This window comes from Arvicola amphibius, chromosome 10 (genome assembly GCF_903992535.2).
Source record: "Arvicola amphibius chromosome 10, mArvAmp1.2, whole genome shotgun sequence".
Classification (NCBI taxonomy): Eukaryota; Metazoa; Chordata; class Mammalia; order Rodentia; family Cricetidae; genus Arvicola; species Arvicola amphibius.
In genome coordinates, this window is record NC_052056.1 from 122,285,003 (window position 1) to 122,310,995 (window position 25,993).

The 25,993-nt window shown below is 51.3% G+C and overlaps 1 protein-coding gene across 1 annotated transcript in view; it reads left to right on the forward strand.

Annotated features, from left to right (window-relative positions):
* Window positions 1–859: 859 nt before the first annotated feature.
* Window positions 860–25,993, forward strand: part of Sgsm1 (small G protein signaling modulator 1) — a 52,094-nt gene continuing 26,960 nt past the window's right edge. The window contains exons 1-15 of the mRNA XM_042055866.1: window positions 860–944; window positions 1,815–1,952; window positions 6,186–6,348; window positions 7,641–7,793; window positions 8,829–8,896; window positions 9,071–9,216; window positions 9,336–9,467; window positions 12,564–12,688; window positions 13,837–13,904; window positions 14,638–14,801; window positions 14,934–15,066; window positions 16,419–16,583; window positions 17,904–18,042; window positions 19,767–19,831; window positions 20,382–20,527. Of these exons, the coding sequence (XP_041911800.1) occupies window positions 860–944; window positions 1,815–1,952; window positions 6,186–6,348; window positions 7,641–7,793; window positions 8,829–8,896; window positions 9,071–9,216; window positions 9,336–9,467; window positions 12,564–12,688; window positions 13,837–13,904; window positions 14,638–14,801; window positions 14,934–15,066; window positions 16,419–16,583; window positions 17,904–18,042; window positions 19,767–19,831; window positions 20,382–20,527 (1,890 nt within the window). The remainder of the gene's footprint in view (window positions 945–1,814; window positions 1,953–6,185; window positions 6,349–7,640; window positions 7,794–8,828; window positions 8,897–9,070; window positions 9,217–9,335; window positions 9,468–12,563; window positions 12,689–13,836; window positions 13,905–14,637; window positions 14,802–14,933; window positions 15,067–16,418; window positions 16,584–17,903; window positions 18,043–19,766; window positions 19,832–20,381; window positions 20,528–25,993) is intronic.

Here is a 25,993-nt window from a genome sequence, read left to right on the forward strand (position 1 = left end):
TTTGCTAATTCCTAAGAAGGGAAGGGAAGTTGTCGTTGTGGTCTTCTCTTGCACTGTTCTCTTGCACTAGTAGGCCTCGCATCTGGGATGTCTTGCACCTAGTAGGTCTCACATCTAGTAGGTCTTGCATCTAGGATGCCTTGCACCTAGTAGGTCTCGCATCTAGTATGTCTTGAACCTAGTAGGTCTCACATCTAGTATGTCTTGCACCTAATAGGTCTTGCATCTAGGATGCCTTGCACCTAGTAGGTCTCGCATCTAGTATGCCTTGCACCTAGTAGGTCTCGCATCTAGTATGCTTTGCACCTAGTAGGTCTCGCATCTAGTATGTCTTGAACCTAGTAGGTCTCGCATCTAGTATGTCTTGCACCTAGTAGGTCTCGCATCTAGTATGTCTTGCACCTAGTAGGTCTCGCATCTAGGATGCCTTGCACCTAGTAGGTCTCGCATCTAGTAGACCTCAGCACATTGTATTTGTTCACATTTATCTCAAGATGTTCTTCTATGTCTCCCGGGACTTCTTTGACTGGCAGATGAGCTCTTTCATTTCTGCATGTTTGTGGATTTTCCTGTTTGCCCCTCTGCTTTTGACTTCCAGTTTCCTTCCACGGTGCTAATGAAAGATGGCTGAAGGCGTGGCTCAGTGGCACAGTGCTTGCCTGGCAGGTGTGAAGCCCTGGGCTCACCTCTGTAAAGCAGGGTGATGCCGTGGGCCTTGCGGAGGGGGTTCAGGCTGAGAATAGGTCCTGTGAAGCCCGCTGCTGTCCCTGTTCTCAGAGCCAGTCATTCACTGGTGCTGACGCAGGTGGACGGGCTGTGGCTGCCCTGCTGCCTCTGAGCACTTAGTGACGTGTGTCCGATGGCTCTGTCATCCTGTGTGCACCTCCAGGAAGCAAGCCGCAGGAAGAGACAGGGGCTGCAGGGGCTGCGGGCACCTCAGGCAGGTGTGTGGTGACCTGCAAGGAAACAAATGTGAACTCGCTGGGGAAAGAGGGCAGCGTCCAGGACTTGGCTTCCTTTGTCCTATATTGGAGGTTCTGGGACAGGCCTTTGAATCACCTTTTGACCTCAGACTCAAGGTGGGGAAACTGAGGCCCAGGAGAAAGGCTTTGCTTGAATCCCATAATGCCTCCAGTCATAATGGGATGCACGTTTGGGTAAAGCCAGAGGACCTTCAAGCCCCAGAGGTCACTACGTTTTTGAGGCCAGCTGTCCTTTCCCAAAGAAACCTGTGTGAATCCTGGAGTCACTCAACAGTGTATGACTACAGGGACTGAGTGTCATGAGGATAGGCCCTAACCTGTAACCCCAGCTGGTAGTCCGTCTTCATCTATTCCCTCCCTCTCTCCCTGGCAGGTGGACTCCCGTAAGCTTCTATTTCCTAAAGCTCACCCACAAGCCTGTTGGATCTCCATTCTTCCAGAATCCCATAATTGAGTGTCGCCATGGTGCCCCCTTAATGCCTTTATCTTCCAACTCATTTACCACTGCATCCAAAGGATCTTTGTTGAGCACCTAATATACAGTGTGGATAAAGCAAAGGGCAAGGCAGGGGGACTTGTATTCTGGAGAGGAGATGCAGGTAGGACACCACAGGAATCAGAGCAGGAATGGCACCGAGTCCTTGGAAGGATCTGTGCGTAGGGGAGGATACTTTGTGTGACATCTGAGAAAGGTGACGAGCCTCCACGCAAATGAAGTGAAATGGGCAGCTTGCAGCCTTCAGCCTCAGATCTGCCAGAAACCAAGAGGCTGTGGAAGGAAAAGAGATTACCCAAACACCCCAGAAGCCTGTGGACACTCTGGGGGTACAGCATGGGCCCTGGGGCACGGCACCCCGTCTGATCAGTCTCTCCCACCCCTGTGCATCCTGCAGGTGAAGCAGATCATGGAGGAGGCCGTTACCCGAAAGTTTGTCCACGAGGACAGCAGCCACATCATCTCCTTCTGTGGTGAGTGGTGGCCGCGGTGGCGGCCTTAGAAGCGGAGGCAGTGGGGAGCGGCTTCCTGGATGGGCTGCAGCGGGGGAGATGCACCTGGGAGCCAGCTCTTGCCTTATGTTGAGCTTTGTGACTCTGAAGCTATTTTGGGATCCCAAAGACACTCGGTGGGAGGAAGTGTATTTGGAAATGCATAGTCGTGGGAGAAGGGTTGAGGATGCCTCCTGTGTCCCATGGAAGGCCCAGCAGGGCTAGCCCCACACTGACTCATCCCCTTGAGACACGAGGGATGGTCTCCGTCATCTCCCTCTGGGTAGAGAATGGAGCGAATGGGAACTGTCTTAAAGGAGTGATGAGGGCTGGGGCGCAGCTCAGCTGGCAGGGTGCTTGGCTCAGATGCACAAAGCCCTGGATTCCATCCCCAGCAACACATAGCATGCATGGCGCCACACGTCTATACCCCCACACTGCAGTGGTGGAAGGGGGAGAACCAGAAGTTTAAGGTCATTCTCAGCTGTATATGGGCTCCAGGCCAGCCTGGGCTAAAGAAGACCCTGGGATAGATAGTTGGGTGTGGGGAGTTAGCAGCCACTGAGGACTGAGCCTGGGAGGTCTGATGTGTGACTCAGACCCCACTGTAGGCCATCGCTGCTCAGGAGGAGCCAGGTTCCCTGTGCCTGAGGTCACCTCCAGCTCATGATGGGGTGGCCGTTTGAAGCAGAACCTCTTGTCTTTTCTCCTTGGAACTTTAGTAAATGGAATGTCTCATTGGAAGTGCACAGTGGGGTCCCTTCCTATGATCACGCCTTGTGAAGATACCTGAGCAAGGATGTGTAGCCAGCCTGCCCAGTTCCATCCACATGGCTGGGGAACCACCAGTGGGACTGATTGTGTGACCTCACCACTTTGTAGCAGACAGAGTTCAAATCCCACCTCTGCCTCTTCCTGTTGAGTGCAGTCCTGGTTTGCTTTAAAATGCTATGATAAACACCAGAATCAACAGTAACTTGTGGGAGGGTGTGTTTCCACTTACACTTCTAGGTCACAGTCCATCACAGAGGGACGTTAGGGGGTTGCAGGGGGTTGCCACCCAGAACCGAAATAACCACACAGAAACTGTATTAATTAAATCAAAAATTATGCTTGTCTATGTTAGCCACGTGGCTTGGTACCCTTTTCGGTGAGGCAGTCACATCTTGATTGCTCTATGGCTCGGTCATAACTGCAGAAAGAACTTTCCTCTTCCCAGAATTCTCCTGTTCTCATCATCCTGCCTCTACTTCCTATCTGGTTGTCCTGCCTATACTTCCTGCCTGGCTACTGGCCAATCAGCATTCTATTAAATACAATTGACAGGGTACAAACCATTGTCCCACAGCACTTCCCCCTCTTTAAAACAAAAACAAAAAAACCTCTAAATCTAATATCCTTTGTTTAGCTTTTCTCCTGACCATTATTCATAACAACTTGTAACCAATGTTCCAAACAAAGGAGAATATCCATAGTCCATTTTTTGGGAATGTGGGCATAGTTTTCCAGGCTAGTTCCTGCTGGTTGGGGGCACTGATAATCTTATGGGACCTAAAGAAAATTTAGAATTGTGATCAAGTCATGACTGGCGTACCCTGTGAGGCTTGATCTCAGGCACCAGTCTTGATTCTGTTCCGGATGTAGAACTCAGACATCTGGGTCATCTGTTCCTACTAGAGATTTTTTAGGTGGTCTTCCTTGATCAAACCTGATTTTTCTTAACTCAGAATGAATCCACAGCCTCTCATTTCCTGTGGAAGCAAAAGCAAAACCTCTTCTCCAATTTTGACTTCAATTTTGAAGTCAAGGTATTTTCAAAATACCTATCTTGGATTAATTCAGCAGCATTTATAAACAAATATCTTTTAGCAGCTGTTGCTCCTTCCTCAGCATTCAAACAATTCAAATAGAACATAATAACATACAGTATCCAGATCCTCTGTGTGTTTTCCATCTTTACGTGGCTTTATTTTAACCTCTATTTCTTTTATTTTTAATTTTAATTTTTTGGATTTTTGAGACAGGGTTTCTCTGTGTATCTTTGGCTGTCCTGGAACTCGCTCTGTAGACCAGGCTGACCTTGATCTGCCTGCCTCTGCCTCCCAAGTGCTGGGATTAAAGGTGTGGGCCACCACACCCAACTACTCCTTTTCTTTCTTTTTTATTTTAAGAACTTTAACCTTTTTCTTTTCTCTCCCAATCCTGCACATATTTTTAACACACTATAAACTATTTAGAGGTTTTCTTCATCTTTGAATCTCTCTTTACTGTGTATTTATCTTTTTTTTGACCACATGAGTCTTTAATTTGCTAAGCAATATGGCTAAGATTAAAGCCATGACTTTGACGGCTGGATCCAGCCCATTCCTTAGCTTTCTGAGATTTCAGCCTCATGGCGGAGGTTCCGGCTGCAGCCATGTTTATTGCCACAACTCTATAGATATCCACATAGTGAGAACTTGGCTTAAAATTAATAATAAGAATATTAGACTGAAGCTATTTGGGGGTGGGAGAAACTGAAAGACATTGAATGCAGTGTAAAGGACTCTAGAAGCATTTTTCTCATTCTCTGTTCTTTGGGGAGCATTGTCAGAAAGACCTAAACAGACACATGCAAACTCTGGGAGCCAATCAACCAATCCTAGAGGACTGTACAGGTCAGCTAAAAGCCAGATTTTATGGAAGCCCCAGGGAGTCCTGCCTGGAATGCCCATCTGCATGGACAGATAGCACACTATCAGGCATTCCTTCAAAATGAAGTGCCTGCAACATGAAACAGAGGAACCCAGTGATAAAAAAAAATAAGCAACAGGTAGCCAAGTCCCTAGTGTCTCTCCGTACGTGTATGCATGCTTTGCCGAATGCCGGTTGGCTCACCGTTTCAGGGTGTGCTCACCAGAGCTCTCGCTGCACAGTTTTGTGCAGGGCAAGGTCAGTTCTAACAGTTGTTTACTACCTAGCAAGGGGGAGATCCTACTGTATACTCACTTGTCAGTGAGCACTAAGTATGCGCCGAGTGCATACTTGTTGAAAATAGAAAGAGGGTTCCCAGAAGCCTGGAGTCGGTTTGGGGCATCAGAACCATTTCCCAGAAGAGCTCACGTAAGTCCAGAGCGGGGAGGTAATTTGCCAGAGCTCACACAGCAAGTTAACCGTAGAGCCGAGAATACAGTTGAGCCAGGCAGGCTGCCCAGGGGAAACAGAAGTCGGAGGCTGCTATAAAAGCTGCTCCTTTTCAGCTTCCTTTGTGCAAGCAGGAGGGACAGACACACACTTTGACTTCGGGCTTGCATTCGAATCCTGTCCCCATACCTCGTCCTTACTTCAGTTGGCCTCTCGGAGCCACAATGTCCGTGCTGAAAAGCAGAAACAGTGTTCTGCTTGGCCATGACAGAAATTAAACAAGTCGTATAAATTAACTATGATGTAGTCACGGTGATGACAGTGACGTAATGATGGTGGTGGTGGTGGTGATGATGGTGGTGATGATGGTGATGATGGTGGTGATGATGGTGAGGATGGTGAGGATGGTGGTGATGGTGATGATGGTGGTGATGGTGGTGATGGTGGTGATGGTGGTGGTGATGATGGTGGTGATGGTGGTGATGGTGGTGATGGTGGTGGTGATGATGGTGAGGATGGTGGTGACGATGGTGAAGGTGGTGGAGTTGGCCGTGGTGGTGACAACGGTGAGGTTAGTGTTGGTGGTGATGATCGTGTGGATGGTGGTGACACTGATGGTAACGGAGACAACGGTGATAACAGCTGATGATGGTGAGGGTGAAGAAGATAATGGCAGTGGCCACGGCTGATGAACATGATGGTGGGATGGTGGCTGTGATGTCAAAGATGGCGATGGGTTTCCTTTAACTCAGGTGAGGTTCATCAGTGTCTGTCTTCTTGGCAGCAATGATGCGTGGGCTCTGCGAATGTCCTGTGCACTCTGTCATGTGTCCTAACAGCATCCTGATAGACCACTGCTCACTCTGCACCCCCTTTTAAGGGGGGGCAAAGGCAGAAAGGGGGAAGTCGTTAGCCCCACAGCAGGCTGCTGGTTGACGGGTGTGAGCAGCCACGGCCAACCTTGACCCCAACCTCTCTTGATTCCTTTGGTGCGCCTGACGAGTGGGCGTGGACGCATTTTCTCTGTGCTGTTAAGTTGCTCTTGGTGCCAAGGAGTGTGGACCGAGCTACTGATCACCGTGTCCCCCACAGCGGCAGTGGAGGCCTGTGTGCTGCACGGGCTGCGGCGGAGGGCTGCGGGCTTCCTGCGAAGCAACAAGATTGCCGCGCTCTTCATGAAGGTGGGCAAAGGCTTCCCTCCGGCCGAGGAGCTGAGCCGCAAGGTGCAGGAACTGGAGCAGCTCATTGAGAGCGCGTGAGTGTGGCGTGGGGGGCGTCAGCGTGCATTGCTCCTTAGCTCGGTGAGGGCCCACACCTCCTGTCTGTCTGTCTCTCTCTTCCTGTCTGCACCAGCCGCTCCTGCCCCAGGGCCTTGGCAATGCTCCGCCCACTTGTCCCTCAGCTCCCCCAGCTCTCTGAATCCCACCCACTTTCTTCCTCTCTGGCCCATCCCCCTGCTTATTTCACTCCCTGTCTTCCTGTCTGTAGTTACTCTTGCATTGTTCGTTCCCCAACCATGAACTTGAGTCTGAGAATGCGAGAATAGGCTGCCACACCTATGTCCCCGGCCGCTATGCAGTGTCTAGCTCCTGGCTCATCGCAGAAGACGGCTGCTGAGAGATTAAGTGCCAACTGGGAAACGTGCCCCTGTTTTATTTCTGTGTGTGTGTGATGTGTACGCCCGTGTACATGTTCACATGTGGGCACGTGTGTGGTGTGTGTGTCTGGGTGGAGACCGGAGGTTGGCATGAATGTCCTCCTTGGTCACTCTCCACCTTGTCCACCGAGGCCAGGTCTCTTACTTGAGCTCAGAGCCAGATCTGCTGGTTTAGCCTATCTTGGAGACCTGCAGCAAAAGGGCTCTGTGGGAGAGGTGGGTATGTGGGAAGCTGAATGGGGCTGTGTCCAGCTGGACCATGGAGCAGTGGGGTGGTGGTGGGTGAGGCCACGGGACCCTCGTGGCCATAGTACACAGTTACCTCCCAAGGGCAGCAGGGTGTCTAAGCCTCCTTGGCCATTCTTTTCTAGAAGGGGGCCGGGAGGGGAAAGAGAGGGAAGGAGAGACATCAGAAGAGGAGAAAGGACAGGGGCTGGCATCTGGCTTCCCTGCTGGCAGAGCTTGCAGTGTTCTGCTCATTCTTGGCCACTCTCTGCCCAATGCTTTCACTCTCCCCCACCCCTAACCTCACCCCCACCCTCTACCCCCACCCCACCATCATCCCTACCCCCAACCTCTATCTCCACCCCCACCATCACCCCCACCCTCTACCATCACCCCTACTCCCAACCTTTACCTCCACTCTCTAACCCCACCCTCCAACCATCACCCCGCCCTCTACCCCCATCCACACCTGCACTATCACCCTCACCCCCACCTCCACCATCACTCCCACTCCCACCCACACCCCTCACCCAACCCCCGCCATCACTCCCACCCCCATTCTCACCCCACCCTCCCATCTGTGGGTCAGGAGTGAGGGGGGGAGGCACTTGTTCTATGGATTCCCTCTTTCCTGATTGTGTTCTCTCCTCCTGATGGTCTCAAAGGCGAAACCAAATCCAGGGCTTGCAGGAGAATGTGCGGAAGCTGCCGAAACTGCCCAACTTGTCCCCGCTGGCCATCAAGCACCTGTGGATCCGCACTGCCTTGTTTGAGAGGGTCCTGGACAAAATAGTCCACTATCTGGTGGAAAACAGCAGGTAAGAGGCACGCTCTGTGGCCGCCTGGTGGCCATTCTGGGAACTGCACCCTTGAGAATAAATAAGCTTTTTCTCAAGTTTGAAAAGCTTAAATAAAAGCTTCCTGGAGGTTTGACCCTGAACTAGTCCAGTTTGAAACCTGGAGAGGATTCAGGTGTTGAGCAGCAGTGTGAAAACAGGGGCTTCACATTTCGGGCAAGACGGAAGGATCTTGGATCCCACCCTTCTGCGGTTTCCTCCACTTGGTAGTTGACAGCTGACAGCTACCCTACCTCTCTGTGCCATGGTGGTCTCTTCTGCTTAAAAGCACGTGGTGGTTTACAGAAAATATATAGAAATGAATTTAGTGGGCCACAATATGTCAAAAATACACAATGACTCTAGACACTTCCTCTCCTGACTCAGAGGAATCCGGTGTAAAGGTTTTATGGCGTGAGACTTCTTGTTCGGCACCCACCCTGGTAACCTACCATGTGGGTGCCGGTAATCGGACCCGGGGCCTCTCCAAGTGAGAACTTAACCATGCAGCCGCCCCCTAGCGCATCTAACTTCCGTGTCCTTAGTAATAGTTCCGTGTTAGATGAGTTTTCATTCCTGTTACTGCTCACAAGCAGGTGGATCCCTTCAGCACGGACATTGTATTGATGACATCATGCATTTATCAGGGTCAAACTTCAGGAACTTGAGGCTTGGTGTTGACGTTTGTTTTGACTCCCCGGGTAGGACAGCCTGTTAGCACAGCCTTTGAATCTACAGCACAGCACGCTAGACCGCACTGCTTTGCCTTGGAAACAGAACAGCATCCCGAGAGCATCACTTCTGACTCCTCTGCTCTCCTAAAATCCTCGGGGCTGTGTAGTGAGCAGGTGCCCATGAACTCCAGGCCAGGGGTGGTTTTGCTCAGCCTATGAGATGCAGCTATTGTCCCCTGCAGCTGAGGTTCTGAGCTGGGCTCCTGGGGTGTGGAACCTAGTCCACCCACGTGCGCCCTCTGCTGGTCTCCATGCAGACCCGCATGTCCTTCCCTCCCACTAGTAAATACTATGAGAAGGAGGCTCTCTTGATGGACCCTGTGGACGGCCCCATCCTCGCCTCTTTATTAGGTAAGTCGGCTCTGGGCTACATCTGGTCCTTTGCTCTAGGGGTTCAGGGACCTGTCTCCTGCTCTAGTGGACTCTGGGGCATCCTAACTGCCTGGAAAGAAAGGGAACGATCTGAGGCAGTTGGGTGGGAACACTTTTGGCGACTCCGGGTTCCCAGCCCTGTGTTCTCTGCAGTGGGGCCCTGTGCCTTGGAGTATACCAAGATGAAGACCGCTGACCACTTCTGGACTGACCCCTCAGCCGATGAGCTGGTCCAGAGACACCGGATCCACAGTTCACATCTGAGACAGGACTCACCCACCAAGCGCCCGGCGCTCTGTGTGAGATGAGTGGGCAGTGGGAGGGCCTTGGGCAGGGCCTGAGCTCGGCCTTGGGGCCGGGAATGGGGTGGGAGTCCTGAGGGTCTCACAGTTATGTCTCTGTCCTCTTGTGATACCAGATCCAGAAGAGGCATTCGAGCGGCAGCATGGACGACCGACCATCCGTCTCCGCCCGGGACTACGTAGAGTCCCTGCATCAGAACTCTAGGGCCACCCTGCTCTATGGCAAGAACAACGTCCTGGTTCAGCCAGTGAGTTGGGTGGGCCTAGATCACGCTCTGAGGGTTTGACTACAGGCTATGGGAGAGGGAAGATCCCTTAAGCTTTAGGCTGCCTATCTGTTTATTCATCCATTTGCCTACATATTGAATTATCTACCCACCTACCTGCCCATCTGTTCATTCATATATTTACCAAAAACTCTATCTATGCCTCTATTCATCTACCTATATAATCATCCACCCATCCAACCTCCATCTGTGTGTTGGCTTCATGTACCCAGCACTGTCTCCATCCATCAACCTATCCATCCACTTAGTCATCCACCCATCCATCCCACCCATCCACCCATTTGTCTATCTATCCATTCATCCAACCACCCATCTATTTGTCTATCCATCCACCCACCCATCCATCCATCCATCCATCCATCCGTCCATCCGTCCGTCCATCCATCCGTCCGTCCGTCCGTCCGTCCGTCCGTCCGTCCATCCATCCATCCACCCATCCATCCACCCATCCACCCATTTGTCTATCTATCCATTCATCCAACCACCCATCTATTTGTCTATCCATCCACCCACCCATCCATCCACCCACCCACCCATCCATCCATCCATCCATCCATCCATCCATCCATCCATCCGTCCATCTGTCCATCCATCCATCCATCCATTTATCCATTTATCCATCCATCCACCCACACATCCATCTACCCGTCTGTCCATCTGTCCATCCATCCGTCCATCCATCCATCCATCCATTTATCCGGATATCCATCCACCCACCCATCCATCCGTCCGTCCGTCCATCTGTCCATCCATCCATCCATCCATCCATCCATCCATCCATCCATCCACCTACCCATCCATCCATCCATCCGTCCATCCGTCCGTCCACCCATCCATCCACCCACCCATCCACCCATCTATCCACCCATCTATCCATCATGCATCCAACCTTCCATCCATCCACTCACTCAAAAATTTCTATTCCTCCATTTGCCAGCACCCACCTACCTACATAATGTATACATATATTTGCTTTTCCATCCATCCACCCAGTCATCATCTCTCTATTCAGCCTCCCACTTGTCAATTCATCTGCCGGTAAAACTATCATCCTCCATTCACCCCCCTGTATATTGGTTCCTACATCCATCTGGCTGAGTATCCACCCATATATTCGTCTATTTACTTATACATACATATATACATGCATACATCTAGGCACCCGTACCTCTATATATAAGTACAAATGGCCATATTTCTAGCTAGCTGCCCTGCCAGTCAGCTCTTCCGTTCTCTACACCTCCCGCCATCAATTGTTAATTGTAATTTCTACCCACCTACCGGCTTGTCCACTTAGTTGTCCGTACATCCCTGTCCACCAGGCCATCTGCCTGGCTGTGCGCTCTTGCTGCCGCTCAGCAAATGGCCTAGCAGAGGTGTGGCATTGAGAAGGTGGACCTTTTTGTCACTGACATCTGGCCAGCGCTCACTGTGAAGTGCCTCATGCACGAACTGTAGAGATGGCAACGTTGAAGCCCACACAAGGGGCAGCATTATGATTTGCTCTCACACTGATTTGCTTCAGTGACTTGGTTGCCTTCTGTGCTTCAACAGCTGCCTGGGCACAAGGGCAGAGCATGAAGCATGAGCAGCCCCTGCCCTGAGGCAGAGTCCCTTGCTGTCCTCAGGGTCTCTGGGTTACAATCAGTGTGGTGTTTGGGCCCAGCTGGAAGAAAGCAGGAATAGGCCCCATCTCTATGGTCATAGCCTTAACCACTGGGTGACCCTGGGCAGGTCATTCCACCGTGTGGCCTGTCATATCTGCATCACACTGGGTGCGAGGCCTGAGTTTCTCATACGAGGAAGTCGTGAGTTTAAGATGCAGCTGAATTTCAGTTGACCGACAAGAAGCTTCTGTTGCTAAGGATTGGGTGCTGCTCAGAGGTAGAGGGCTTAGTGGGCCCAAGGTACCATCCACACAGAGAGGGAGAAGAGAAAGGAAGGGAGGGAAGAGGAGGGAAATGGAGAGAGAGAAAGAATACGAGTCATCCAGATATTGAAACACGACCATACCAGGCTCTGGTGGCAGAGACAAGTGGTTGTCATGATCTATATATGGCTCACAAAGCCTTAAGCATTTCCTGTCAGTCTCTCAATACAAAAAATTTGGTCACCTCTCACCCAGAAGTTCCGGTAAGCACAGAGTGAATGCTTTTATCTCCAATGAGGGTCTGAAGGCCCATGGACCATGCCATCCCTGCCTTCCAAGGGGATCTGGGGCCGGGTGACCTGGGGAGATGAAAAATGGATGGTCACCCTGTTCTCAGGGCCACGTCACAACAGCATTGTCACTTAAAGCTGACTCACAGGCTCCTCTGTCAGGAGATGCTTAAAACGGACTCACACGTCCTCCCTGCAAAATAACAGCCCTGCCAAGCTCAACGGAGGAGTGATTGACAGAGATGAGACAGAGCCTGCGTGTGATCATGCAGCGACAGCCACTTCACAGCTGTGAGATGCCACAGGAAATCAGATGTGTCCCAAATCGGGGACAGATAAGACTGTGACTCAGGAGTGGAGGGCTCCTTCCCGGAAGAGAGATGGGAACATTTTCTTGCCCACCCTCTTACTTGGAGTGGTGGGAAGTGGGTGAGAGGGCCCATGAGCAGAATCTGGGTAGATGGAAGATTGGGCTGCAGGGTGGAAGCACAGAGGAGTGCTGGGAGGAAGGTTTTCTGGGTAACACCTATGGGGTGCGGTGCAGGTTACTGCCCTCTCTTTACCCCAAGACTGGCCTGGATCCAGGCCTTTGTAAAGGGGGCAATGTTGGAGCCGCAGCCTCCTTTACCGGGTCCAGAGGAACCTTGGGGTGGAGACAGTCTCAATCTCAAGAGGGAGAGGTAGGGGCACTAGTGCTGGGGTGAGCAGCGTTCGCAGCTGGACTCTGCCAAGCTCACCCTGGATGGCCGGCTGCAGGTGGCTTTGCTCAACACGGCACCGGGAAGGATGCCGAGTGGCTTCCAAGTGGTGGCACCCACAGCTCAACCCTTGGGTTCTGCTTCTGTGTCCAGCAACGTGCCCTGGCCTGAGTTCTCCTCTCTCTCCGCCTCTCCTCAGAGAGATGATATGGAAGCTGTGCCGGGGTACCTGTCCCTGCACCAGACGGCTGATGTCATGACCTTGAAGTGGACACCCAACCAGCTGATGAATGGGTCTGTGGGGGACCTGGACTATGAGAAGAGGTAAGAGAACTTCAGATGAGTCCCCTCCACTCCCCTAAGCACAAGGGGCTCTCTTCTCAGGGGGAGGATGGCCTTGCCTGCCGTTCTACCTGGTTGGCATGGTTACCTACTAGCCTCCTTGCTGCTGTGGCCTCAGAAAGAACACCAGCCTTGGGAGCACCCGGAGACAAAGTGGCAGAGCCTGGGTGGGGGTGGGGGTGGGGGTGGGGGAGGCCATCACATCCATACATCTGCTCTCCAGGACCAGTGAGATGGCACACGGAGCAAAGGTGCCTTCCACCAACCCTGACAACCTGAGCTCTATCCCTGGGACCCATCTGGTAGAGCTGACTGTATGGGGGGCCCCTGGGTTGAGTCCTTCAAATGAAGGTTCTATTGAATCCCCAGAGAAACACTACAGTAGGGATCTTATTGGAACCTCCATTTTATAGTCCAGGAAACTGAGGCTTAGATTAACCCTCAAGTCATACTACCTACCCATTTAAGGTCAGAGCTGGGAGTGGCCATTCTAACTTCTGCCTGTGGTCACATGGTGGCCTGGAGGGAAGGTTCTGGGCTAGCATAGCTACCTAACTTCCAGGTACAAAAATGTCAAGTCCAAGCTAACTGGAGCATTTGCCCAATGATCCAAGGAACCCAAAGGCAGGAGACCACAGGCTGGACCCAGGGACCTGAATGGCCATGCCTGACTCATCCTGTTTTTGCTTTCCTGACCTTCCATGCATGGTCTGAACATCCCTGGGCAGCAAGGAGCTCTTCCTGGGCTGTCTGGGCATAAATAGAATCGTTCCTGCCCACTGATTGTGCTTGAGTAATGGTGCCAATCATGCATTAATCACTGTGACCACTCAGTGATGATTGGCCGGCCTGGGTCATGTGATCACAGTCAGTGCTGACTGGCCAGCCTGGGTCAGGTGATCATCCCAGAGACCCAGGGTAGAGAGTTGGCAGAGTTCCCCTCAGGTAACCATGTAGCTAGGGAGAAGGAGGATTCTTTAGAAAGTTGAGGTACTGAGAACAAAAGAAGGGGAGGATGGCTGGATAGTCTGGGGACCCAGATACTGGGACAAGTGGGTCTTGGTGAAGGCAGAGGTGCCCCTGCGTTGTTCTTCTGGTCTCCTGCAGTCTCCCCCACTTTCTCTTTCCAGCGTCTACTGGGACTACGCTGTGACCATCCGCTTAGAGGAGATTGTTTACCTTCACTGCCACCAGCAAGGTAGGGACACAGAGACAGCGGGTGGCTAGGCGTCCACCGTGGATACCTGTTCCCACTCACCACCTCACCCCGTTCCTTCATTTAGCATCACAGGACACCTGTGTGTCTCCTCAAGCAAATGGCTTTACCTTCCTGAGTGTGCTGCTCTGAACCATTGTAACCACTTAGTGACAGGGTGGCCTCGTGCAGTCACATACAAAGTGACAGACTGTTGACTCTGGAGACAGGACTTAAACCCATATCTTTCTGAGTCCAAGATCAGTGATACGCAGACCTGAGATCAGTAACCCGTATATTCCATTAAAACCGGAAGAAGGTACATATAGAACAAACAGGGTGCACTGCGCCTCATCTCGGTATGGAACTCAATGGCTTAATCCCCTTTACAAAGGCAGACCTTGGTTCCTGTCCAGGCTTTGCAACTTACCAGCTGTGTGACCTTGGGGATGATACAAAACCTGTCTGAGCCTTGGTTTTGTCCCTTGTGAAATAGGTGATCATAGCTAAGCCTTGCAGGGATATTCTGGGGGTTACAGTAAGACGGAGCTTTTAATACACAATGTTGGTATGCATTAGGTGTCAAATACATGCTCTTAGCAGTCACCTACAACCCAGAGCCTCAGAGTGGCTCCCCTGACCTGGTTGGTCCTGGGGATGGATGCATATGTTGGTACTGCACCATGCTTCTCAGTGACACCTGCCGTTCTCTCTTGTCTGGTGGTGGTGGTGGCAGTGGACAGCGGTGGGACTGTCGTGCTGGTGAGCCAGGATGGAATCCAGAGGCCGCCCTTCCGCTTCCCCAAGGGTGGGCACCTGTTACAGTTCCTCTCCTGCCTGGAGAATGGATTGCTTCCGCACGGGCAGCTGGACCCACCACTTTGGTCACAGCGAGGAAAGGTGAGGTGTGGGGGTCTTAAGAAGGCGGAGGAGGTGCCATGGGGTGTCACTGGGCCCCACTGTGAGACCCGCAGTGTTGCTGGGCATGGGGACAGATGGCTCTGAAGTCTGCCCTGGAATGTGTTCCTGCAGGGGAAGGTATTTCCTAAGCTGCGCAAGCGGAGCCCGCAGGGGTCCTCAGAGTCCACATCATCAGATAAAGAGGATGACGAAGCCACAGATTACGTGTTCCGCATCATCTACCCTGGCATGCAGTCTGAATTTGGTAAGCAGCCCTCCACCCTGCACTCACCGGCTCCTCCTAAGATCTGCTCCAAAAGTTATAAGTAGCCAGCTGGGGCCAGCAAAGGGAACTCAAAGCCATAAGTGGCCCAGTGCCTCCCACCTCCCCCCAAATGAGAACCGACAGCACCCACTGGGCAGGAGGTGACATTAATAGTGACAGTGCCGTGGGCTCTGGAAGCCTGGTGTGACATGGTCAGGTTTCTTCTCATCCTTCCCTGGCCTTCTTTGTCCTTGTCTGTGAAATGGGCGGTCTGCTGCAGGCATCCAGCCCACGCTGAACAGGTCACGCTAGCCGCTGTGTGACCCTCTTACCAGTATCTCAGTGCGAGTTTTGAGGAGCCAATGCAAGCACAAAGATCTGAGTTCAAATATCTAATAGAAAGCCAAGCTTGACTACACATGCCCATAACCCCAACTTTGGGGGACAGAGCTAAGGCAAACCCCATGTGTTCCCTGGGTAATCACACAGCCAAAATGGCAAGCCTTCAAGTTGTAAGAGACCCTCGGTGGGATAAAAAGTGACAAGGAGTGACAAGGAATAGAGAAAACCCCCAGATCTTGCTCTGACCTCTGCATGCATACTTGTGCATGCAACACTAAAGTGCTCACACGCGTGCATCCACACACATGTGAAGCGGGCATGGTATAATGGCAGGCACTTGCTACCCAGTGCTAGGGAGTCAGAGTAAGGCAGTTCCCTGGGTCTTGCTAGCCAGCCAGCTTATTCTACTTGCCAAGTTCCAGGCCAGTGAGAGACTGTCTCAAAAGCCAAAATACATGGTATTGGAGAACAACCCTTGAGGCTGACCTCTGGCCTCCACAAGCATTGCGCAAACATGCACTTAGTCACACATACGTGTGCACCTGTTCAAACATACATGTGCATGCACATGTGCGCGCGCGCACACACACACACACACACATACACAAGCCTGGATTGAGCCAGGTGTGATGGAGCACGCTGTAATCCAACTCTCAGGAGTCTGAAGCAGGAGGAATGTGAGTTTGAGGCTGGCCAGGGCTGCTGAGCAGTGCAAGTCTCAAAGAGAAACAGGCCCTAGCTCTCCCCGTTACTGCTGTTATTGCCACTGTTGAGAATCTCTGTTATTTCTGAAACACGGGTCACCAAGGAAAAATGGCAAACCTGATCTAGTGCCTGGCACTGGGTGGGCAATTTATAAATGTCCCGTGTTTTCTTCTCTAATCCGCACAATATATGTGGAGCAGAGCCGGGGAGGGTTAGAGCCGAGGGGAGCTGGTTTCTCTGTTGGTCTCTGTCCCACCCACCATAGCTCTCCCTCCTCACTGATTCTTTTTGTTTTCTGTCTCAAGTTACCCTTGATCTTTTGGGCAGCCCTCGACCCGTGTCCGTTGGTCCTGCCTGGATGATGCTTGCTGCTGGCCAGTCCGTTCTGGTGGTGGCCAGGGGGATCCAGTGGGGACAAACCAGAGGGTACCTCACCATCCCCACACCGAGTGTGAAGGAGCAGCCCCCCAGTAATGTCTGGTTCCAGGTCCCCTTCTCCTGGGCTGGGTTCCTCTTCAGCTATGTCACCATTTGATGTCACCATTTGAGTCTGCTCCCAAGGAAAACGGATAAAGGAAAGAAACGAACAGTCTCATGCCTCTTGGTCCCCACCCCCGCAGAAGGCAGCCATTAGGTTCCGTGACTCGCGGGTGCTGACCGCACGGCGTGAGTGCTGGAGGCACAATTGCTGCCCTGTGCCTCCCTGAGTCAGCCTGAGAACTGGGGTATTTTCTGAGTCTGTGAGGAGAGAGGGGAGCCGTACACCGTCGGTGGGTACGAGAGCCTCACTCTGTAGCCAGCATGCTTCTCTGTTGTGTGGGTCAGCATGGCCCAGTCAGCCGCAGAGCTCTGGTAACAAGGAGAGGGAACAAGAGTGTGAGTCTTTCCCCCCCTCTCTGGGCTCAGGGAAAGAGCCTAGGTGAGAGCAGTTGTCCTAAGAGGCCATAGCAGGTAAGAGGATGAGCACGCATCTCGTGTCCTAGAGCAGGGCTCCCCAAACCCGTGCCCAGGGACCAGATCCAGCCCCTTCTGTACAGCCCAAGAGCTGGGCATGGTTTTATGTCCTTGACTGGAAAACAGCAGGAGAAAAACAGGTCTTGGGCTAACAAGACAACTCGGCAAGTAAAGGCCACCGTGCCTGAACCCCCAGAATCTACATCGTGGAAGGAGAGAAATTGGGTGTATTTGAGGATTTTGTCTCCAGGATATCGGGGGGGGGGGGTACTAGATGGGCATATGGCTTTTTAAGGAGCCCCTCCCCCACCTGAGTCACCTGTTGAAGGTGATTTCTAGTTCAGGAGTGTGAACAGCGCTACCCTCACCCCCACCCAGGCCCTGGGGACTCCGCTTATGTTTTGAGATTGGTTCCTTCCTTCTGACCACACAAGCTCCTTTAGAGGCATAGGAACTCAGGGCCCAACCTTTCCCCAAGAGCGCCCAGTAGGCTCCCCTTCCCTTATGCCACCTTCCTGTGAGCAGACCTGAATGAGGGCATGGCGAGGTGGGGTTGTCTGCAGGCTTCCGGCTCTGGTTGCCTCCTCTCTACTTCCGCCTTTGGCTGCTCTGCAGCCGGAGTCTCTGAAGCTTGGTGGTGGTTTTCACTGAATCAGGCAGGCTCCGGGACTCCATCAGATTGTGGTTGGGCACATTTGGGACAGTCATACTCCTATCCTCTCTGCCCCTGAGCCAGCTTTGAGGGAGCTGCTTGCTTTGGGGTCAAGTTTCTGTAACCCATGTTGGTTTAACCAAGGTTATTGCCGGGCCCCCTTTCCACCCACTACCCACCACAGTGCCCCAGGACCTGATGGATGTCTCTGTGAACAATCTTCCATCCCTATGGCAACCCAGTCCTCGGAAGTCCTCCTGCTCTTCCTGTTCACAAAGCGGCTCGGCTGATGGCGGCTCAACCAATGGCTGCAACCATGAGAGGTACGTGGGGCTCAGGCTGTACATGGAGGCGCTTGAAGCACTGACGCCCAAATTTTGGGAGGTGTGAACGTGGCCTGTGGATCCCCCAAGGTTTAAATCATAGCCGTGTGTAGTTGTAGGCACTGGAATTCCCTCCCATGGGTCAGTCAGGGTAAGGTTCTGCTGCAGTAACAAAGAGCCCTAAAACATCAATGGCTTTCTACAGTAAACGCTGACATGTCCCAAATGCTATATAAGTCTGCCATGGCTCTGCTTTCTAAAGGTCATCGACTTGGTTGTCACTAGTCACAACATCAGAGGCAATGGCATTTCTGTTCCAACTCAGTGGCCCCGCTCACAGGGAGGCCAAGAAATACAGGCCAAGCCTACACTAAGAGCCAGAAATATTATTTAAGGATGGTCATTGTTCTGTGTGCTCCTCCACGAAACATTAACTTAGTAGGGTCGTTAGAAGGAACTAATAAGTAGTCATCATGGACCATTGAGCAATGATACTTCTCCCAGTGCCTGCTCTCAGAACATCTGACTTACATACCTGCATCATGAGGTGCTCGCTTCCATGCAGAGTGTCAAGCCTCCGAGGAACTGCTTACTTGTATGCACCTTGAGCAAGACCAAGTCTCACATCCTGAGGGCAGGAAGAGGGACTCCCTCCATGTAAATACCCAGGACTTCAGCCATGCTTTCTTGCCAGCACGCTTCCTGGGTCTGTCTGCTATCCCTGGGATATCTTCAGGGTAGATGCATAAGGATTCTTCCATTCTGTCCACTGTAAGAGCACACAGCCCTCCTCGGTCTCCCCAGCCATGCTAGGCTTTGGTCTTCTCTTTACACTCCAGACAGCCTCAGGAGCACTGTGCAGAGAGCAGTGACTCTGAGCCCTGCCTCCTGTGCGGTCCATGGGCCAAATCCATGGGCCACTTTACAGCAGATCACTTCAAACTGGTTCAAGAGAAAAAAAGAAGTGTGTATATTGGAGTAGGTCTGTGATCCCAGCACCCAGGAGGCTGAGGCAGGAGGATTGTGGGTTCCAAGCCAGCCTGGGTTATATCATGAGATCCTGTCTCAAAAAAAAAATCAAGAAAAGAAAATAGAAATGAAAGAAAATGTACTAGCATGATTGAGAGGGACAGGGGTACAGCAGCTTTAGACCTGGCTGGCCCCAGATGCTCAGAATGGGAATAGCTCTCAGGGTCTTCAGATATGAATGGGTGAGCCTTTAAGGTGGTCTGTTCTCGAGGTCTTCAGATGGGGATGGGTGAGCCTTTAAGGTGGTCTGTTCTCGGGGTCTTCAGATAGGGATGGGTGAGCCTTTAAGGTGGTCTGTTCTTGGGCTGGTCCTCCTGGTGATGACCAAGATGATTTCCAGCAACCACTGCTATGTATCCCTCTGGCTTAGAAGCTACCTAGAAGACAGCGTGTGTTTCTAGGTAGATGCAGCAAAAATCCCAAGGCTGATTCTCATTGGCTTGGATTGGGTCACGTGACCACTTCTTAGCCAGGGTCATATGCTGGGTTATCATCCACCTGAATCCAAGCCACAGAGGCACACTGCAGGGGCGACTCCCCCAGGGAATCCTGGGGGTTGACGGAGAAGGGGTGTGTGAGTGGGAGCCGCAGCAGCCTCTCTCCACCCTAGCAGTGACTTTGATCTCTGTGTGGAGATGGTTCTTCTGCAGCACAGCTAAGCAGTGTGTGGCCCTCTGTCCCCTCTCCCCCCGCAGGGCTCCACTGAAGCTGCTCTGTGATAACATGAAGTACCAGATCCTTTCCAGGGCCTTCTACGGATGTGAGTACTGGGCTCTGCTATTGCTATGGTCTTCAGCAAGCACTGACTGAGGGCCTCGTGTGCCAGGCAGAGTGGATGAGGGTGCTCAGGCAGGGTGATCCTGAGGGGACAGGACCATCTGGGACAGCAGGCAGAGCACTCGGCATCTCCCAGGCTCCCTTCTCCACCCAGCAGTGACTCTGTTTGCATCTGGCCTTTGTTATTCCTATGTGAATGGGAGGCAGACCCAGAGTGAGCCTTGAAGTCCTTACTTCCCCTGCCTTCTTGTCCCTTCTCTGCCCACTGCACATCTTTGAATTACTTTAACTCTCAACAGAGGGGGGTGGTATCCAACTAAATACAAAAGTATCCCTACGGGTTAACAGTCAAGCCACCAGTGATAGCATCCTCAACTTGCTTTCTTTGTCTAGAAAGGGGATGGTGAGACTTTTCTGGGTTGGGGGGTCCTGAAGATGGGGGTGGGTAACAGGACAGCCACATGGAGCATCCAGGAGAGACTGGATGAAGCGTGTTGGGTAGAAGATAATGTCTGCCTTCCCTCCTGGGCCAGGGCTTGCCTACTGCAGACACCTGTCCACCGTGAGGACCCACCTGTCGGCCCTGGTCAATCACATGATTGTGTCTCCAGACCTGCCCTGTGATGCTGGGCAGGGGTTGACAGCCAGCATCTGGGAGCAGTACATCCAGGACAGCACGGTGAGCAGGGCAGGGCTGGTGCACTAGAGGGCAGTGGAGCGAGGCCATCTTGTCAGCTCAGACTCAGGGACCCAGGTAGACGTGCCTGTCTGAACATGACCGTCAAGTCCCAAGACACACAGCTAACTTGAGCCCCATCCAGCTGAAACTGAGGGAGGTCAGAAAACATTCATAGGTACAGCTTACCAATCCCAAACCCCATACAGAATGTTCTGAAATGGAAACTCTTGAGCACTGACATGATACCTAATGGAAAATCCCAGACCTTACCTCACATACCACAAACACCACACACTAAAAATACTGTATAAAGTGACTTGCCATGAGTCTAGGTGTATGTTAAACGTATGGATTTTGTGTTTAGACGTGACCCATCCCATAGATGTCTCATTATATGTTCACACACACACACACACACACACACACACACACACACACACACACACATGCAAATATTTAAACATCCAAGAAAATCTGAAATGTAAAACTCTTCAGGGCCCAAGCATTAGGGACTGGGATGTTCAACCTAGAAGAGAAGAAAAGGAAACAGTTGGACTGAGCAGGGTGGTACACAGCTGTCACTGCAGCCCTCATAAAGCTGAAGCAGGGGGATTGTGAGTTTGAGGCCAGTCTCGGCCACTTTGTGAGTTCTGGGTTCACCTGAGTTCATAGCATAAAGTTCTGAGTAAGTTCATGGTTGTGTGTTGACTGAATTCACAGCTTCTTTGGGGCACATGTGGGCCTTGGGTGGTGACCTCGACACCTGCTCCAACACTGTCTGTCCGTCTCGGGCTGCCCTGGGCACCTGCTCCAACACTGTCTGTCTGTCTCGGGCTGCCCTGGGCACCTGCTCCAACACTGTCTGTCTGTCTCGGGCTGCCCTGGGCACCTGCTCCAACACTGTCTGTCTCGGGCTACCCTGGGCACCTGCTCCAACACTGTCTGTCTGTCTCAGGCTGCCCTGGGCACCTGCTCCAACACTGTCTGTCTGTCTCGGGATGCCCTGGGCACCTGCTCCAACACTGTCTGTCTGTCTCGGGATGCCCTGGGCACCTGCTCCAACACTGTCTGTCTGTCTCGGGCTGCCCTGGGTACCTGCTCCAACACTGTCTGTCTCGGGCTACCCTGGGCACCTGCTCCAACACTGTCTGTCTGTCTCGGGCTGCCCTGGGCACCTGCTCCAGTGCTGTCCATCTGTGCCCGTGTCTTTGCTTCTGTACCTACAGTTACAAAGATGTGTGGAAATGCAACCGCTGTCTGGGTTTCCCTTCCCATTGCTGTCGTAAATACCCCGACATGAGCAAGTTAAAGGTGTAAAGGTTGATCTTCACTACAGTTCCACATCTGTTCCACTTTTGTGGGGAAGTCGAGGCTACAGGATCATGAGGTGGCTGTTCCTGTCTCATCCACTGGCAAGAAACAGAAGGGTGATTGCAGGCAGCTCCATTTGCATAGTGGGGTCCCCAGCCTAGGGAATGAAGATAGGTCTTCCCACACTGGTTAACATAATTAAGCTAATCCCCCAGAGGCATGACCAGAGCCCAGAGGGACTCATCTCCCGGGTAATACTTTCTTTTTCTTTGCCAAGTTGGCAATCAGAGCTAGCCATAGCACCAACATAGAGATCCTAGAGCTGACCCACAGATGTGTATGTACAGAACACTTTACAATATACAAGTCAAAGCCAGGCATGATGACACACGCCTTTAATCCCAGCACTCGAGAGGCAGAGGCAGGTGGATCTCTGTGAGTTCAAGTCCAGCCTGGTCTACAAAGCAAGCTCCAGCACAGCCAGGGCTCAAACAAACAAAAAAGACATATAAGTCATATACAGTAATATAGTTCATCAAGATTTTTAAATATACTTTGTAAAGATACATTTATGCCTAACTGCATATTATACAGCTCTTATGTATTTCTGTGTTTATTATATATACATAGACTTTCTAAAGTTATCTATCATCTATAACTATAGAGTTATAGAAATGTATATATAATATTGCAATATTTAGCTAGCCATAGCTTAATATATATGCCTAAACCTTATTCTATATTTTTTAAATTTTTTAAGTATTTATTTCATTTTGTATGTGCAGGGCATGCAGATGCCACAGTGTGCACATGGAGGTCGGCAGACAACAGCTTGCAGATGCCAGCTTTCTCCTCCCACCATGTTGAGACCAGGTTGCTATGGTAGCAAGTGCCTCTACCTGCTGAGCCATCTCTTGGCCTCTAGATGGGCGGTGTCTTCTATACCTTGTTAGCGTTCTGCTTGCGGTTCAGTGAGCAGCTCTGCTTTCAGACCCATCTTCCAGATCTCAAAGAAATAGTGAGCCAGAGCTCAGCACTTTGTGGATGGCCCACAGTTTAAATTCCTGCTGACAGGAATTCTCTCTCTCTCTCTCCCCTCCCTCCCTCCCTCCCTCCCTCCCTCCCTCCCTCCCTCCCTTCCTCCCTCGCTCCCTTTTCCTTCTAATTTGTTATTGCCTGGGTTGGGGGGTGGGGTGGGAATCTCACTAGATAGCCTAGGCTGGCCTTGAATTCACCCCCCCCACGCCCACGTCAGTCTCCGTAGTGTTGGGGTTGGATTGCAGACCTGCACCAGGCCTGGCTTTCTTCCCACTCGTTTTAAAGACTCATGTCCAGTGGTACAGGAGCAGCGGCAGCAGCACTTGGCACATGCCCGTCTGTACGGCTGGCATTTTGATTTTGAGAATGGGTTCCTAGAAGTAGATTGCTGTGTATTAAAATGTGAAACAGATAAGCCAGAGTACTCTTGCAACCTCCCACGGCCACAGTGTGAGCCTGCTGGTTCCTGCGGAGCTGCAGAACTGACTGGCTTCTAGACTCGGCTCCAGCTTGGCAGAGCCTGCATCTCCGGGAGTGGAGCCCACGCCTGTGTTTCTAAAGTCCCTGGAGTGCTTCCGTGATCCAATTTGGGAGACACCAGTTTAAGGTCAAATTAGATGAAACAATAGATGAACCAGAGAGTCTCCAGCTTTTCCTACTCCCTTCCCACTGCCTGGCCCTTTCTCAAGGTTTAACCACCTTCCTGTGCTGGGTACATTGAGTCCCAGGAACAAACAGTACCTGTTTTCTTGTTGCCAGGCAACACTGGGCTTATTTCTCTCTGAACAGCCCTGGGAGCCGTGTCAGTGGGTGCACATCTCTTTTTACCTGGGGAGACTCGTGAACCTGCCATTCCCTGGCACTCAGCATCTCTAGGGAAGCCTGTGGGAACCTACCAACTTCCCTCCCCTCCTGCCCAGTCCTGCAAATAGCTTCCATTACTTCCCCTCACACCCATTGGCCAGAAACTGTCCTATGACCCCACTGAGCTACATAGGAGGCTGGGAAATGGAGTCTAATGGATCCAGGAGCCCAGGAACTGGATTTTCTGTTTTCATTGTCATCTCTTCTCATTGTAGCAAACAATTACAGTTATGGCATTTGCAAGCGACGGAAGACAAGACCATAAATAAAATGATAAGTGTTAAAATTTAGCATAGCATCGTGTTACAGAGGTCTAGGGGCTGGAGAGATGGCTCAGTGGTTAAGAGCACTGGTTTTGTCGGAGGGGACCTGAATTTGGTTCCCGGCACTCACAGCAGGCAGCTCACAGTGGCCTGTGACTCCAGTTCCCTGAGGGCACCAGGCATGCGTATAGTGCACATAACCTCATGCAGGTACTCACACATACACATAAAATACATACATACAAAGGTCCAGGGTGTTTTTTTTTTTTTACCTATAAAGTAAAATGAAGAAAGATGTCAAATCAATAACTTGACCTTCTGTCTTAATGCTTGAGGGGGGTCAGCAAATTGAACCTGAAGCAAACAGAAGACAGGAGGAAGGATGTACAGTGATCAAAGCAGAATCAGATCAGACAGAGAATAGAGATAAGAAATGTCAATAAAACTGCCTCTCAGGAAAGACCAGTGAAACTGGGAAATACTTTCTTAATCAGAACCACAAGGGTGTGTGTAGGGCACATAGATGACCACAGTCAGAAGTCAAAGAGGAGACATCACTGTAGACTCTACAGGCAGAGGAATGGAAGATAACATGCAAATACTATGAAAATGTATGTACCAACAAACTAACAACAGAACTCACACACCCCTAGAGACTACAACTACTGAAATTTCCTCAAAAGGAAATGATAAGCCTGGAGATGAGTGATTTTATAACTCTTATAAAGTAGCTGGGTCATGGTGGCACATGCCTTTAATCCCAGCACTCAGGAGGCAGAGGCAGGTGGATCTCTGTGAGTTCAAGGCCAGCCTGGTCTACAGAGTAAGTTCCAGGACAGGCTCCAAAGCTACAGAGAAACCCTGTCTCAAAAAATCAAAAAAAAAAAAAAAAAAAAAAAAAAACAGACAAGTGAGGGGGCTGGAGAGATGGCTCAGCCATTGAAAGCACTGGGTGCTCTTCCAGAGGTCTTGGGTTCAATTCCCAGCACCCATGTGGCAGCTCACAACCATCTATGACTCCAGCTCCGGGGATCCCATGCTCTCTTCTGGCCTCTGCAGGCATTGCATGCACATTGTGCACTTGTTATTATTCAGGCAAACCACCCAGGCACATAAAATAAAAACTAAGGGAATAAAAAAGCCGAGATACAGATGGCTCTCCTGGGATTCTCCCCACAACCCTGAAAGAAAGGAAGTCTTTTCTGATGAAGACTTTGCATTCTTGCCATAATCCATTTTCTGATTGCTAACTATGCAGGCGTTATCTACCTGGGTGGTCAGAGTTCTCTTGGCAGCCCAAGGATATGCTGTAGCCGCAAAGCTTGCACCCATGACTTTTCTTGAAGTAGCAAAGCCCAGGCGGCACTATAGGAAACCCCCAAAGCCCTTCCTGTGCAGAGGGTTGTTGGTGTGAGAAGAGGCGGCTGGAAATGTTCAGTTTGCTTTATTTTACTTTAATTTTCTTCAAGCTAACTCAAGATGAGATTGAGTATGAATCAAAGGGAAAGGCTAGTTCATTAGGCTCTGCCTTGGACACTTGCCTCCTCCCTCTCCCCCCTTCTTTCTTCCTCCTCTCCTTCCTCCTCTTGCTGGCTTTTGGGTTCTTTATCTGATTTGATTCTAGATAAGGTCTCATGTTGGTTGGCCTTAAACCCTGTAACTAAAGACGACCTTGACCTTCCGACTTGACCTGCTCTGCATGCTGGGGTCACAGTGCCCACCTTCAGATGTCACCCCATAAAAACAGGCTCACCCTAGACACAGTCACGTCTTTATTTTTTTCCCACTGCACCTCACGCTTCAGCCTCCCCTCAGTCCTCATACCTGTACTGGTTGCCCTTACAATTCTGTGTCGGTCCCCACACAGCAATGCGTGTCTCCCCTGACCTCTGACGCCCCCATTGGTAGGTGGTTTGGGTTGTCTGGTTTAGCTCCTCTTGTGCTAAGGTTAATTGCAGGCTCCTGTATTATGTCATCTCTCTGTTACTGT